Raw genomic sequence first — 15,725 nt, 5'->3', positions numbered from 1 at the left:
AACCCAATTATATAGAGCTGGGGCCCTTCTAAATGTAAACTATTGGGGGGGGGGCAGGGGAGAAAGTATTCCAACTCCTCGGTAAACTTAATTTCAAGGTTCATGTAGTACACACTCAGAAAAATATCTGATTTAGATAGCCTTTGGAAGGTCATTAAATTTTCCTGTATGTCCCTCTTTCCTATCTTGTTCAGCAGCAAAGAGGTTTAACTAAATGCTTTATAAGGGAAATTAGTAATTTAAATAAACATTTTATGCTGGGAAAAATACAGCTGGGGAAAGGCGCATGCATAACCAAACAGAGAAAGCAGTGACCATCCCAAAGCTTTTTGATTGCTTATAGCTTGCTTCAGTTGCATTAAGCCAAACTGGTGCTGTCTTTCTCCTTTTGCGCTCTGCACACTGTTAGTGCTCACCTGCAGCTTTCCTTCCAAAATAGCCCATTACATGACTGTACAGATCCCTCAGTGGAGCCTCTGGTGGCATTCTGTTCTGCCTCTGTGGGGAAACATTTGCCTTCGGCTTCGAAAGAGCATGTACAACAGTTTTATAAACGCCACCCAGGGAGCCCTGCTGTAGTCCTGCCTCATGACTTGACGACTTACTAGTACTACGACTACCTCCTAACTGATTACTAGCAATTCCTTCTTTTTGTAATATGGCGGTGGGGATCTCTGTAGATTCCTTAACTGTCTTACTATTTACTGATGCCGTGTCTAGAGGCCTGTACACACCGGGTTTCACTAGCTCGGTGACACTGTTAGAGCTGGCGTGGGGGCTGCTGATGCTGCTATTGCTGCTGCTACTAAAGCCACTGAGCTTCCGCAGCTTCATCTTCCACGGAGCCTCTTTGTTTTCCAGAGGGTTATAAAACTGAACTGACTCAGTAGATGGTCTAAAAGTAACGTGAACACTATTTCGTTTTTTAGAAGCAATTTTCATGATTTTGGCTCTATGAGTTACTGTTTCAGACAAGCTCCTTTTAGTTGGAGAAAGCTTGCTAGTGCTTGTAACATGAGGCATTCTGTGGTTAACAGGTGCTTTTAGAGTAGTTTTCTTGGCATGCAAAACATGTGGGACAATGATTTTTTCATTAATTTGCATACCCTTAACCTTTTCAGCTAGTGTTATATCTATACAGGCATCTAGTTCTGTGGCTGTTTGTCTATACAGATGTTTCCTCTTTTCTTTATCACAAGGGCTACCTGAACCAGGTTCCGATGACTGTTTATCACTGTTTAGTTGTTTACATTTTTCAGAAGTTTTTGGTCTCATAAAGCTGTCTAACTGGTTGGGTGCACTGTTACTCATGAAGACAGCTGAGTTTGATTCTTTTTGAAACTGTATGTTTTCAGGAGTCCCAACAAAGGAGGTGGTATTTTCTGATTTACTTTCCTGGTCTATGTGTTCTAATTTATCTAAGGATGATCTTTCATCCCTATTTACTGCAATAATCACTTCCTGTGAAGCTACATCTTTACCTAACTCGTTTTTACTATGACTTTCCTGGTTTTCCTTAAAATATTCTTTCAGGGAGGAAAGAAGATCATCATCTCCTTCAAGGTCAATGTACTGGATTTGTTCAAAAGCTGAATCTGCAAGTTCTACTGGATCTATTAAGTGACAAAGATGGTCATATATGCTATCACCAACTTCCAGAGAAGACTCTCTACTGTGAGTATCAGTGATGTGGCTTTCAGTGGATCTAGTTATTGAAGAAGCCTCTGTGGAACTCTGCAAGCTTGGTGCATGACGGGATGAACTGTCAATTACAGGAACTGCACCTTTGGCTCGTTCAACAGTGAATGGTTCCAAGATGTCAGAAGTGCTGCTACTTCGAGGCAATGGCTGCTCCTCACTCAAAGGACCAAAAACTTCATTTCCAGTGTCTTCGCTTTGTGAAAAATGTCTGACTCTAGTTGAACGAGGAAGTATTTGAGCATCATCAATATCTGTAAAAAAGAAAAATTACAGAGTAGGAACTATACGAATATGAAAAATAAGTATTAATTTCAACCATACCCTAAGCATATGCTTAAAAATAAAAATTTTTGAGACTTTTTGTAAGCTCAATGAAAGAAAATCTATTAAAAATACAAATCTGTTTTTAAATAATGATGTGCACAAGCCAATATAGCATGTAATATAAATCAATTAGAAAACTACCAGAATAATTTTAATATGTTAACATGCACAGAAATAGACAGTGAGGTGATGAAACATTTGGAAGTGCAGTTAAAGATAGAGCTGTGCCAATAAATAAAGCAATTCAAACTTGCTATTCAATTTTTTGTACTTATTTAAGTTCCAAGCAGAAAAAGTATATCTTAACACAAAAAAGCTGATCTAAATATCCCATTGCAGAATCTAATAGGGTCTTATAAATTCCTGTTTCCTTCCTTACCAGGCAAGAGGCATCACCTTTTCTTCAAATCTTGCTTATCTATTCGATCACAGATTACACATGGAAATCTCCACCCTCTTCCTAAAGTTATCTTTGTCAGGAAACTATTTATCTGTTCTACTGAGGCATTTTACTTTATTTAATTATAGTATTAAAATCTATTCATCCTATCAAATAAAACTAATACATTGCTAAAAAAATTGTACTTTTTCATTTCTGACACAAACACTATTAATCTACTAGGAAGAAACATTCTCTGCCTATCACTGGCCCATTCCATTAAATAACCATCAAACCCTAAAAACTGTACCTATGGCTTCTTACATTTCTTTTAAAGAATTACAGATTTTAGAGTCAAAATGGACATCATAGATTATTTAACTCTCTCACCGAGGAAACTGAGGCCCAAAGAGATGAAGCCACTCTCTCAAATTTGAGAAGCAGGTTTAGTGTTCAACGTCATTACATTGTTTTTACATTGTTTTACTGCCTGAAGTGCTAAGTATATGGTAAATCCTCAAAAATGTTTACGAAATTGAAAATCACAATATGAAATACTATTTAGCTGTAGAGATATATACAAATTAGAAAGTTTAGAAGTAAAATACCATGTCTATGAATCTATCATGACATTTAACATTACCTAGAAATAACTAAAAAAAATTTTTCAGAAGCCAGAAAAATATAATGAAAAAAGGACACAGAGTCAAAAAGTCAGATGTTGGGTACTCATTAGGCTTGTAATGCAAAGATTATAAATAACAGAACTATAACTGATCAAAATGAGAAGATTTAGATCCAGAGTAAAACAGTTACTTGTCCAAGATCACAGATATACTTATTGATGGTGTTAGGTCTAAAACTCTGGTTTTCTTACTCCAGACTCTGACACCAGTTTTCTCATTTATAAAATGGGGATAGTAATTAAAAATATTCTCAGGATCCATGCAATGGATGAAAAGAGGCTAGTCCTTCTGCTATTTCACTCATATCCCTTTCTCTGTATGAGGTCCAAAAGGAGGCACCTTATAGTAAATTCAGATCAAGAGAAGTTTGTAATATACTAAGACTGCACTATATTCCTGAAGATATATATTTAGACTCCCAATACGGGTCAAATACAAAATATCTCCTAAAGTTGAAACAATTTCTTGTTATCATTAAGTTGAGGAGAATACACTTTAAAAAAAAATGTTGGCTTTCTTCTTCATGCACTCCACTTAGAATTCTTCTAAAGGAAAAAGCAAGCATCTCCTCAGAAACTTTATATTTATGCATTATACTCCATTTATTACTGTAGCAGATAAGTAATGCATATTTGTGTATCTTGACAAATGCTAAGTATTTTGGTTTATCTCCCATAATAGGTCTTAAGAACCTCTGCCTAGAGATCATATTCACCATGCACTCCAGTTTCTTTCCACAAAATATTCTAATAGACTCAGCAAAGGATAAAGACTATATAACTTTTCTATAAAAAATATTAAGAATTTTATAGCTGGAATTATTTTATTAGCTGCAAATTCAAAATCAAGATCTTAAAACCTTATTAAAATCTAATATTATGAGACTAACAAATATACGAACTTCAAAAAAATGGAGAATATTAGTTTTAATGTTTAGTTTCCTTTATTTTTATTTATTTAATTATTTTGCCCGTGCTGCATGGCATGCGGGATCTTACCCCAACCAGGGATTGAACCTGTGCCCCCTGTAGTGGAAGTGTGAAGTCTTAACCAGTGGACCACCAGGGAAGTTCCCCTTTATTGATATTCCATAATTTTTCCATTCTAAAGAAACCAGTAAAGATTATTGTGAAGTTCTGTTTTTAGGAATTTCTTCCCAAACCCAGTCCTCACATTGCATGTTAGGAAATTTAACCATTATTTCAGCCTAAGTGTCTTTCCCTAAACTTTAATGTCTAAAAAACTTTCAAGTCTAAGAGGGCAAGAGCTTTGAAAAAAAATAAAATAATATTTTTCTATCAATAATGTACTGTTAGAGAATTTAAAATTAAACAAAAAACTTTTTGAAAGTTTTAAGCTTTAAATACAGTTCTTACACGGGCATATAACAATATTAATTGCATAAAAGAAATCATAGTCAGCACTTGAATTAAGCATGACTGATTCTAACGAGACTTAAATTTAAAGAAATATACCTGAACCTTGTTGAAGATAAAAAGTCTAGGGCTTCCCTGGTGGCGCAGTGGTTGAGAGTCCACCTGCTGATGCAGGGGACGTGGGTTCGTGCCCCGGTCTGGGAGGATCCCACATGCCGCGGAGCGGCTAGGCCCGTGAGCCATGGCCGCTGAGCCTGCGCGTCCGGAGCCTGTGCTCCGCAATGGGAGAGGCCACAACAGTGAGAGGCCCACGTACGGAAAAAAAAAAAAAAAAAAAAAAAAAGTCTAAATGACAGATAAATCATATACAGTTGTCCTTCTGTATCTGCTGGGGACTGGTTCCAGGAGCCCCCCATAGACACTAACATCCGCAGATGCTTAAGTTTCTTATATAAAATGGCCTAGTACAGTGAACACAGTTGGCTCTCCACACCCGCAGGTTTACATGGATTCAACCAACCTTGGATATGAAGGGCCGACTGTACAGTCATTCCTACATGCATTGTTCTAAGCATCTTACATGTATTAACTCATTTAATCCTCACAACAGCCTCATGAAGTAAGTGTTACTATCCCCATTTTATACATGAAGAAACTATTTAATTCACTCACCTAAGGATACACAGCTAGAAGATGGAGAGCTGGGATTTGAAGTAAGGAAAAACTTAGTCCATGGTCTTAATTTCTTGAATAATATATATTACATATTCATGAAATAATTAATTTTTTAAAAAGTATTATTAAGAAATTATAAACCAGCACAGTGATTTATCTGTATAAAGATAAGAATCTCAGAAATCAAAACTTAGTCAAATACAAATATTAGTAAATGTTACAGAAGAACACAATGGACAAACTTTGTATTGGATTGCTGAAAATAATGGTAACAACAGGTTATAACAGAAATGGCCTTCGAAACTATTTAATTATGCTGCTTACATTTTACCTTGAACAACGGCAGTGTCTAATTAAATGATTTTAATCTAAAGTATCAGTAACCAGTGATTGAGCAAAACAAGAAAAAAGCTTTTTAACAAACTTAAAAAAAAAAAACTTGAACATTGAGAAAATGTTTCCTATAGAGCCTACAAAGTATTAGCAATGTCAAGTTTCATCTCTGGATTTGCTTAACGATGTTTTAGCATTAAAGTGTTGGAAATTATTTTTGGATTAAAAAGTAGTTTTTTCTGAATGTTGTGTTTCAAAGAAAAGTTTTCTTTGCTATTTCAAAAAGATAAGCTGTAAATTAAAGTGTAATATTACCTTGTAACATGTAAAAAAAAATTCACTGAAATTTACCTTTCTTCAGGATTTTGTTTGCTTGAAATAGCTCTTGTCACATAGTAGGGGCTCAATAAATACTGGTAGAAGGAAAGCATGTCTTTTATATTAAAAATTAGTAGCTGCTAATTACTAAAATATCAAGCTAGTTCCTCAGGGGGGAAAAAATCTCTTAATCTGTAATACTAACATACCACTAGAAAATTTAACTAATTTCTAAAACGAGGTATAGAAAAAAGTGCCAAAATCCCTTTTACCAAAGTTAAATTCTATTCCCGGTTAATCACAAACACTAGCTATCAGTAATAATATTTTTACAGCTCCTGAATTCATAAAATCATTTATATTACTTTATATAGAAACTGATGCCATTTAGAAGCTCAAGTTTTTTCTGAATTACCTAAAGGAAATGACAATGTCCTTTATGTAGTTAAAAAAAATTTTTTTTTTGCCTATTTGGGCTATAATAGCAATGTACCTTCAAGGTAAGTTAAGAACTATAGAATATCTATGTTTTCGATTCTATTATTAGCAGAGGCTAGTAAAAATTCTACATGTTTTTATGACTAGATGTTCAATTTGTAGGTAATTCAAAGCAGTACGCACATCATTGAAATCATATGAAAAGACTGAAAAGCAATAAACCAAGCCCAAATAATTAACTTTAATTTTAGACCACTAAAATTTAAAACACTAAACTATCTTCTACTCTTATCCTTCTAATATTGTTTCCCTGACTCTTAAATTCTGGAAATAGACAAATGACCAATATTTTTTTAATAAGAAAATTATACAGTTTTATTTGTTTGCAAACATGTTATATAATGCTGTGTTTAAGTTAGATTCAAACTTTTCTTGAGATGTACTTTTTAAAAAATTAACACAAATTATTTCAACAACAACAAAAAATCTAATTTAGAATTATGCTAGAATCTGCTGGTTTTCTAGGTGGAAACTCTGTAAAAGGTTACTATCACATATTGATGATGAAAGAAATAAATTCCTTGATTGTGCAAAGAAGAACCTGCTTGTTTGATTAGAGATAGAAAATTCTCCTGATTAGGCAGAATTTAGGAACAGGATGGGGCATGAGATATAACATCTTCTTTCTCCTCATACTCAGAAAATAGAAGCAGAGAGATCAAAATATTTTGCTCTACAGTGCTCAATTCAAATATTGAAGTACTGTTAATAACCTTAGCAGTCTACATAATATGGCCTAGACAGACTAGAATCTAACAGCATCAAATATGGCAAACAAATTAGCAGTTTTGAGAACTAACTGGAAGATAGTGGGTTTGTAAACTTTATTTCAGGGTGAGACACCCACAGTACTTGATTAGAAAATAATAAGAAACAGTTGCAAAAGTCAGTTGCCCACCATGCCTATGTTCTTTTACATCCCTTCTATCGTGAAAGTATTATTTCTGACAGTAAAAGCTAATTTGCTTAAGAATAATTATTGAGATTTCTGACTTCTCTTTGTTTATCAGGAAAATAAAGACTGCAAGGCTGGCCTACCATACGTGTAAAACTACAGTCTAGTGTAGAAGACAGGACAGGAAAAATATGCCTGCCCAGACACCAGCACTACCTGCAGAGCTTTAAAAAATAAACTAAGATACTCCTGCAACCCACAGGATATTATATCAAAACCTGAGACAAGAGCCTGGGAAGAAACATGTGTTCAACATCAGATGAGTCTAATGTTAAGAACTAAAGTCACTGACAGAGTCAGTGCCCTTGAAATAGTCCCCAGAACTTAAGAAAAACTCTCCAACGATATTCAGCTATTCAACTAGTTTAGTCTATCTATATATAGCTATACCATATAGCATCACATTCACAACAATGTAGGTTGAATGGTCATCTAACCAAGAATACTAGAGGAGAAAAAAAGGGCTGGATAAAAATAGAGTACATTGGGCTTCCCTGGTGGTGCAGTGGTTGGGAGTCCGCCTGCCGATGCAGGGCACACGGGTCCGTGCCCCGGTCCGGGAGGATCCCGCATGCTGCGGAGCGGCTAGGCCCGTTAGGCCCGTAAGCCATGGCCGCTGAGCCTGTGCGTCTGCAGCCTGTGCTCCACAACGGGAGAGGCCACAACAGTGAGAGCCCCATGTACCGCAAAATAAATAAATAAATAAATAAATAAAATAAAATAGAGTACATTGAAAACTGACAGCCACTTCTTAGAAATCGTAGTATGTTAAAATAAACATACGCAAAAGGAATGAAAAGAAGTGCCTTTTTACCCTGTTAAGTATTCAAGAGTATCAAGTAAATATTTTTCTGGAAAACCTACTTCTAACCATTCATTGGCTTATTGGTGAAACAGTTATAGAAACCTCAACTCCTGATCTTAGATGATGCATCCAGGAAATACATGAGTTCAATTAAGCCTGCTCACAGCAGGGGGAGAGAGAAAACTATGAAGAACAATTTCTTCTTTTATGTAGTTCACTTTCCTTTTAAATTTTGAATTATATACCTCCTCTTGGTTTGGGAGAAACCTCTGATCTTAGGGATGGTGAAAGGGATTTCACCTGAAATAACATTATTAATAAAAATGCACCTTCCCTCACATAAGCCTATAGTCAATTAGAAAGTAAGAGGGCACAAAGATAGGTTGTTAAAAAAAAAACAGCAACCTCACCAAAAGTGTCAATGTCAGGGAAATACTCCTAAGAAGAGTATAGGAAAGCACCCAAGAATGCACCATAACTTTCTTTGAGCTAGCACATTTTGCATAGTAAGCACAGTTGACCCTTGAACAACACGGCTTTGAGCTGTGCAGGTCCTCTTATTTGTGGATTTTTACAAGTAAATATGTAGTACAGCACAACACTACGTGCAGTTGGTTGAATCTGCCCATGTGAAACTACAGAAATGGAGGGCCCACTGTAAAGTTATACATGGATTTTGGACAATGTGAAAGGTCAGCACCCCTAACCCCTACGTTGTTCAAGGGTCAACTGTATATTCAACACAAATTTGCTTCACTCTAAAAGACAAGGCACTGTATGATCTTAGTCATACAAAAAATTTTTTTAAAAAGAAAAAAACTTATCTATGGTGATACAAATTACAAACTCTATGTGTGTGTGTGTGTGTGTGTGTGTGTGTGTGACTGACTTCAAAGTGTCACTAGGGAATTTTTGGGGTAATGGAAACATTATATTTTGTCTGGGGTGAAAGATGATGGGGGGGTGTACAATTCTCAAAACTCACTGAACTGAACCCAGGAACTATGTATTTTATTATATGTTAATTAAGCTTTATTAAAGAGCAGACCATCCCAATACTGGAGATCAAGGACCTGAGGCAGAAGTGCAAAGCTGACCAGGTTTTGAGGCTTCTTAGAAATTGGGGCTTCACAGAATGGTTGCTTTATTTGGTTTAAAAGTGAGTTGAGTTCTTAGGATTCTATATGCTATTATAATCTAATATAAATACAAAGATTTATTCCAAAACAACTTTTAGATTATGTACTTTTCTCAATTACTGATTCCCCTGGCTTAAGTTCCATTACTATAGATGATGAAGAATGCATTATTCAAGATTTACCATATAGTTAGTCAAATAATGATATTATAAATATAGATTACCATTTCACTTAACCACCTGAGAAGAAAAGATCAAACATGAACAGAAAAAAACCTGACCATTTACAACCCAAAATATTGGTCATTGGCACAGCACTAAACTTAGCACTTCCAGAATGAACTGCAAGGATAGCATTAGAGTTCAAATAACTCAAAATGTTGATTGATCAACCACTTTCCCAATTTCCCACACCTCCCCCAAAGAAATTAACTTTGAAGAGTTTATTTGATTAAGCAAAATTTGAAAGCAGAAGGATTAAAAAGTGAAAAAGGTGGTGCAGAAATTAGCAGAGGTGGCACTACCTGAAAGCTCATCAGAAAGGGGAGTGAGAACAATATCAGGCAAGAAGGGTTTGGAAGTATGGATCAGAACAGGAGCACTTTTAGCACTGCGTATATAGGCCGATGGCAGAGCACATTCACCAATGGATCGGCTTCTCATGGCTTTAAAAAAGGAAAAGAAAGAAGTGGGGAAGGAAAAAAGAAGTGACTATAATGAAAGGCTTGTGTCACAGAAAAAGCAGCAACAGAGAAAACTAAAAGATACAAAGGAAGGAAATCTTAAATTAAAACATTTCAGCACGGCAAATACTGGCAAGCTGTAAGAAAAGAAATTAGAGAACACATATGACATTTCGAATGTAAATTTTTTGGTGTAAAGCAGGAAAATGTTTTTTTTATTATTAGCAGTTACAATGGTATAGCATTAAAAACAGCAGACACTTTAATTACCACTATGTTCTCAAAACCAAAGGTCGAAAAGTTCATCGAATGGAAACACTGAAAAGAACCAATATTAACAGTTCCAAGAAATTTTAGGTACCATATTTGGGCATTTCTCTGAGCCACTCTGAGGCAATTCTGAGCCATTCTTCTTAATGAAGCTGAATTCCAAGAACAAATTCTTTCTTTCATACTTTTTCCTAATAAAGTTTCAAAGTCACTCATAGGTCTTTTTTAGAGAATTTTATGTAATTCATAATCTAAAGAATTAAATCTCATGGTTAGTATTTGTTCCTGGTAAAAGAATGCTTGGGGCCTCCCTGGTGGCGCAGTGGTTGAGAGTCCGCCTGCCGATGCAGGGGATACGGGTTCGTGCCCCGGTCTGGGAGGATCCCATATGCCGCGGAGCGGCTGGGCCCGTGAGCCATGGCCGCTGAGCCTGCGCGTCCGGAGCCTGTGCTCCGCAACGGGAGAGGCCACAACAGTGAGAGGTCCGCATACCGCAAAAAGAAAAAAAAAAAAAAAAAAGAATGCTTGATCAAATCAGTATCTCCTATTTATATTAAAGTTAACAGTATAATTTAAAAATTTTAAGTAAAAACACAGAAAACAGAATTTGCAATCAGCATGAAGAATCGAGTTATTGAGAAAAATGTTTATGCTTATTCAAGTCTTAAGCATATTATGTAAAAATTTAAAAGATTAAAATTTTAAAGATAAAAACTTAAAAAACTGGAATTAAAAAAAATTGCATTTGTAGTTGTATTTGGTAATTTCTTAAAAGTAACCAGTTCACAAAATTAAAGACAAATTCTGACACACTTAGAAATAAATAATCAAGTTTATACTTCCCAAATATTTTTTAACTTAACTTTTAGTTTAGAGATTCTTGAATAAATGAAGGTATGTATGAATGGAGAATTTAAAAGAAACAATATTGCATAATATCCAGTGTAACAGTGATATTGATTAAAAATACATATATTTGAATGTTACCATCAATTCAAAATCTTAGATTTTTCTGATTATTAGAAACAGCTGGTTCCCCGATACCTAAATCCCTTAGTCTGTCACACAAGGCCTTTGCAATCCAGCTGCAATATCCACGGAAACTTCTCCTCCTTCTGTTCTCCCATGTTGCTGCCACACAGAATTTTATACTGTTTCTTACAGATTTCATGCTCTTTTACAACAACACTGCCCTGTGAGTTCATAATATATTTGGTCTTCTTTTCTTCTTGACACTCATTCATACATAAAATGTCATATCATCTGTGATGTTTTTAAGACTCTCCCACATAATTAACTTACTAGCAATACAGCAATTACCAAAACAAACAAGAATTCCTTCTTTTACAAAGCTTACAATCTATTTTTAGTGGACTGTATGTTTTATATGTCAGCCTCCTAACTTTTCAAAGGCAAAAACTATATCTTCTTATCTTTATAACTCTGGTGCCTGGCACATATGAGCTCAATAAATCTTTACTGAATGAGTATCTGTATTTGGGCACACAGCATAATCATTTGAAAAAAAAAAAGCTTTCATTGTGAACATATAGAGGAGAAAACCAAAAAAAGTATTAATCAAAAACTAGATGTATGTCATAGAGTTATAACTGGAAAAGGATAATTAGAGAGTCCCTAACCCCCAAGTTTATTAATGTTGGCAAAATGAAGGATTCTTTAAGAGCAGCTTTCAGGTAAATTTATGTGCAGCAAAACATGGAAGGTTGGAATACATTAAGAAAAGGCAACAACATGCCTTCAGTGTATGGCTTTCTGTATAGTGTATTAAAGATAAGTATATTTTAAAATTGAAACCATATACAAAATGTCAGAATCTGACCCTACTCGTGATTTCCTGCTAGCTTCTTCTCCCTCTCATGAAAGTGACTGACAATTTTATAATCCAATTTGAAATAAAAGTTACGTTGACTTCAAGGTAATCATTTCTTAAAACTTAGAGCAAAGATATAAACACACAGGTAAAACTTGAAGTGCTGCTTATCAACACAAAAGGTAAAATGTCACCTACAGTTATAATCAGATGTTATTTTAAGAGATATTTCTTTTAAAACTAAATTGAATCAAATTTTCAATTCCACAGATGAATTACAAGTTTCTTGATTTTTTTCCCTTGGGTTAGATAATTCCTTGGAGATAACAATTCCTTCTATTCCTTCTTTCCCACCACCAACCTGAAGGAAGAGCTTGGGCATTTCCCTTGGAACTTCTCCCATTATCACAATGGTGTAAGTTTGTGTTCTGATCCTGAATGAATTCTTCAGAAGTGCACCTCTCCATCTGCTACTGTACTACAGGTCTTTATGCATACCTGGAAATCTGTCAAGTGCCTCACAGCTGCACAACCTATGCTACAGAAAATGACTTACATGAATTAGCTCCTGGGATTTGGGGGACTTACTAATCTAAAGCTTAGATCAGAGAATCTCTGTAAAGCCACTGAAACTGGTCTAACCTCAGTTAATTACCCTACAATAGTCTCTAAGTGTTCAAGTGAAAGGAAGAGTCACACGACTCTCACTTTCAATCAAAAGCTAGAAATGATTAAGTTTAGCGAGGAAGGCATGTCAAAAGCCAAGACAGGCCGAAATCTAGACTGCTTCCTCCGAACAGGCAAGTTGTGACTGCAAAAAAGGAAAAGTTCTTGAAGGAAATTAACAGTGAAAAGGCAAATGATAAGAAAGCAAAACAGCCATATTGCTGATATGGAGAAAGTTTTAGTTGTCTGGAAAGATCAAACCAGCCACAAGATTCTCTTAAGCCAAATCCTAATCCAGAGCCAGGCCCTAACTCTCTTCAATTCTAGGAAGGCTGAGAGAGGTGAGGAAGCTACAGAAGAAAAGCATGAAGCTAGCAGAGTTGGTTTATGAGATTTAAGGAAAGAAACCATCTTCATAACATAAAAGTGCAAGTGGAAGCAGCAAGTGGTGATGTAGAAGCTGCAGCAAGCTATCCAAAAGATCTAACTAAGATCATTAATGAAGGTGGCTACATTACACAACAGATTTTCAATGTGGACACAACAGCCATCTATTGGAAGAAGATGCCATCGAGGACTTTCATAACTAGAGAGGAGAAGTCAATGCCTGGCTTCAAAGCTTCAAAGCACAGGCTGGCCCTCTTGTTAGGGGATAATGCACCTGGGGACTTCAAGTTGAAGCCAATGTTCATTTACCATTCTGAAAATCCTGGGGCCCTTAAGAATTACGCTAAGTCTACTCTGTGCTCTATCAGTGGAACAATAAAGCCTGGATGACAGCACATCTGTTTGCAACATGGTTTACTGAATATTTTAAGCCCCAATGTCAAGACCTACTGTTCAGAAAAGATTCCTTTCAAAGTATTACTGCTCATTGACAATGCACCTGGTCACCCAAGAGCTCTGATGGAGATGTGCAATGAGATTCACATTGTTTTCATGTCTGCTAACACAACATCCATTCTGCAGCCCATGGATCAAAGAATTATTTCAACTTTCAAGTCGTATTCTTTAAGATACATTTCATAAGGCTATAGCTGCTATAGATGGTGATTCCTCTGATGAATCAGGGCAAAGTATCGATACACTGAAAACCTTCTGGAAACAAGAAAACCATTCTAGATGCCATTAAGAACAATGTGATTCATGGGAAGAGGTCAAAATGTCAACATTAACAGGAGTTTGGAAGAAGTTAATTCCAATCCTCATGGATGACTTTAGTGCAGGAAGTAACTGCAAATGTGGTAGAAAGCACAACAGAACTAGCCTGAGGATGGGACTGAGATAAAACTCAGTCTCAAGATAAAACTTTGAACAGGAGTTTCTTCTTATGAGTGAGCAAAGAAAGTGGTTTCTTGAGGTGGAATCTACTCCTGGTGAAGATGCTGTGAAGACTGTTGAAATGAGAACAAATGATTGAGAGTATTATTTAAGTTTAGTTGATAAAGCTGTGGCAGGGTTTGAGGGGACTGACTCCACTTCTGAAAGAAATTCTAGTGAGTAAAATGCGATAAAACATCATTGGATACTACAGAGAAATCGTTTGTGAAAAGAAGAGTCAACCAATGCCCCACACTCCCTTAATGGTCTTACTTTAGGAAACTGTCACAGCCACCCCAACCTTCAGCAACCACCACCCTGATCAGTCATCAGCCACCAGGAAAAAGACTATGAAGTGCTGAAGATTCAGACTCATGGTTAGCATTTTGGGGCAATATCTTAAATTAAGGTATGTAACATTGTTTCTTTAGACATAATGCTACTGAACACTTAACAGACTGCAGTATAGTGTAAACATAACCTTTATATGCACTGGGAAACCAAAAAATTCGTGTGACCCGCTTTATCGGGATATTTGCTTTATTGTGGTGGTCTGGAACCAAACCCGCACTTATCTCCTGAGGTCTGCCTGTACACTTTAATTTTGAAAAAGCAGTTTCAGGTTTACGGGAAAATTGAGTGGCAAGTACAAAGAGTTCCAATATATCCCCTCCTTCTCCCACCCCCACCTCGAGTTCCCCCAAGTACTGACATCTTTCATTGGTATGGTACATTTTCTACAACTGATGAGCTAATACTGATACAGTGTCATTAACAAAATCCACAGTTTACATTAGGGATCACTCTTTGTGTTGTACATTCTATGGGCTTTTGACAAACGTATAACACGTATACACCATTACGGTATCATACAGAATACTTTCACTGCTCTAAAAACCCCGTGCTCCACCTATTCGTCCCTCCTTGTTGCCCTGCTCCCCACCTCCACCCCTGATAATCAGTCATTTTTTTATTGTTTCTTTAGTTTTCCCTTTTCCAGAACATCATATAGTTGGAATCATAGTGTATGTAACCTTTTGAGATTGGCTTCTTTCATTTAGCAATATGCATCTGGAGCTCCTCCATATTTTTTCCATGGCCTGATAGCTCACTTCTTATTTTCAAAGAATAATATTCCACTGTGTGGATGTACCACTGTTTGTTAATTCATTCACCTATTTAAGAATATCTTGGTTGATTCCAAGTTCTGGCATAAATTCCGAGTTTATGAATAAAGCTGCTTCAAATATTCGAGTGCCAATGTTTGTGTGGACATACGTTTTCAACTTACTTGGGTAAATGCCAAGGATGGTTTGATTCTATGGTAAGAGTATGTTTAGTTTTCTAGGAAACTACCAAACTGTCTTCCAAAGTGACTGTACTATTCCCACGAGCAATGAGAGTTACTGTTGCTCCATATCCTTGTCAGCATTTCATGTTGCCAATGTTCTGGATTTCAGCCATTCTAATAGATATGTAGTGGTATCTCATTGTTTAAAGGGCAATTTAATTCCAAATCCTGTAGATTAAACCTACAGACATATCTGCATGTAAGCACAAAGTATAGAAATATACATAACTATATTCTGTACCATTTTTAACAGCACAAAATTGGAAATTAGAAGTCCATCTTCAGGATACAGGTTAAATTATGGTACTGACATGTAATGAAATCTGATGCAAGGAGTTCAACATTTTCTAGTATTAGTATTTTCCAACTTTATCCAGCTACCTTTCTAAACAAAATTTGTAATGCTTTAACTTTTT

The 15,725-nt window shown here is 35.9% G+C and overlaps 1 protein-coding gene across 5 annotated transcripts in view; it reads right to left on the bottom strand.

Annotated features, from left to right (window-relative positions):
- The window catches only part of RALGAPA1 (Ral GTPase activating protein catalytic subunit alpha 1), a 234,698-nt gene that overhangs the window by 121,732 nt on the left and 97,241 nt on the right, over positions 1-15,725 (bottom strand). For 3 of the 5 annotated variants that reach the window (XM_060096302.1, XM_060096303.1, XM_060096305.1), the window contains exon 17: positions 1,785-1,952. In XM_060096302.1, coding sequence (XP_059952285.1) covers positions 1,785-1,952 — 168 coding nt within the window. Of the gene's footprint in view, positions 1-416; positions 1,953-15,725 lie in introns of all 5 variants that reach the window. The other 2 variants (XM_060096301.1, XM_060096304.1) reach the window with 1 other exon arrangement.

Source organism: Mesoplodon densirostris, chromosome 4 (genome assembly GCF_025265405.1).
Source record: "Mesoplodon densirostris isolate mMesDen1 chromosome 4, mMesDen1 primary haplotype, whole genome shotgun sequence".
NCBI lineage: Eukaryota > Metazoa > Chordata > Mammalia > Artiodactyla > Ziphiidae > Mesoplodon > Mesoplodon densirostris.
The sequence above is the reverse complement of the archived record's forward strand: the minus strand, read 5'-3'. Positions and strand labels throughout refer to the sequence as shown.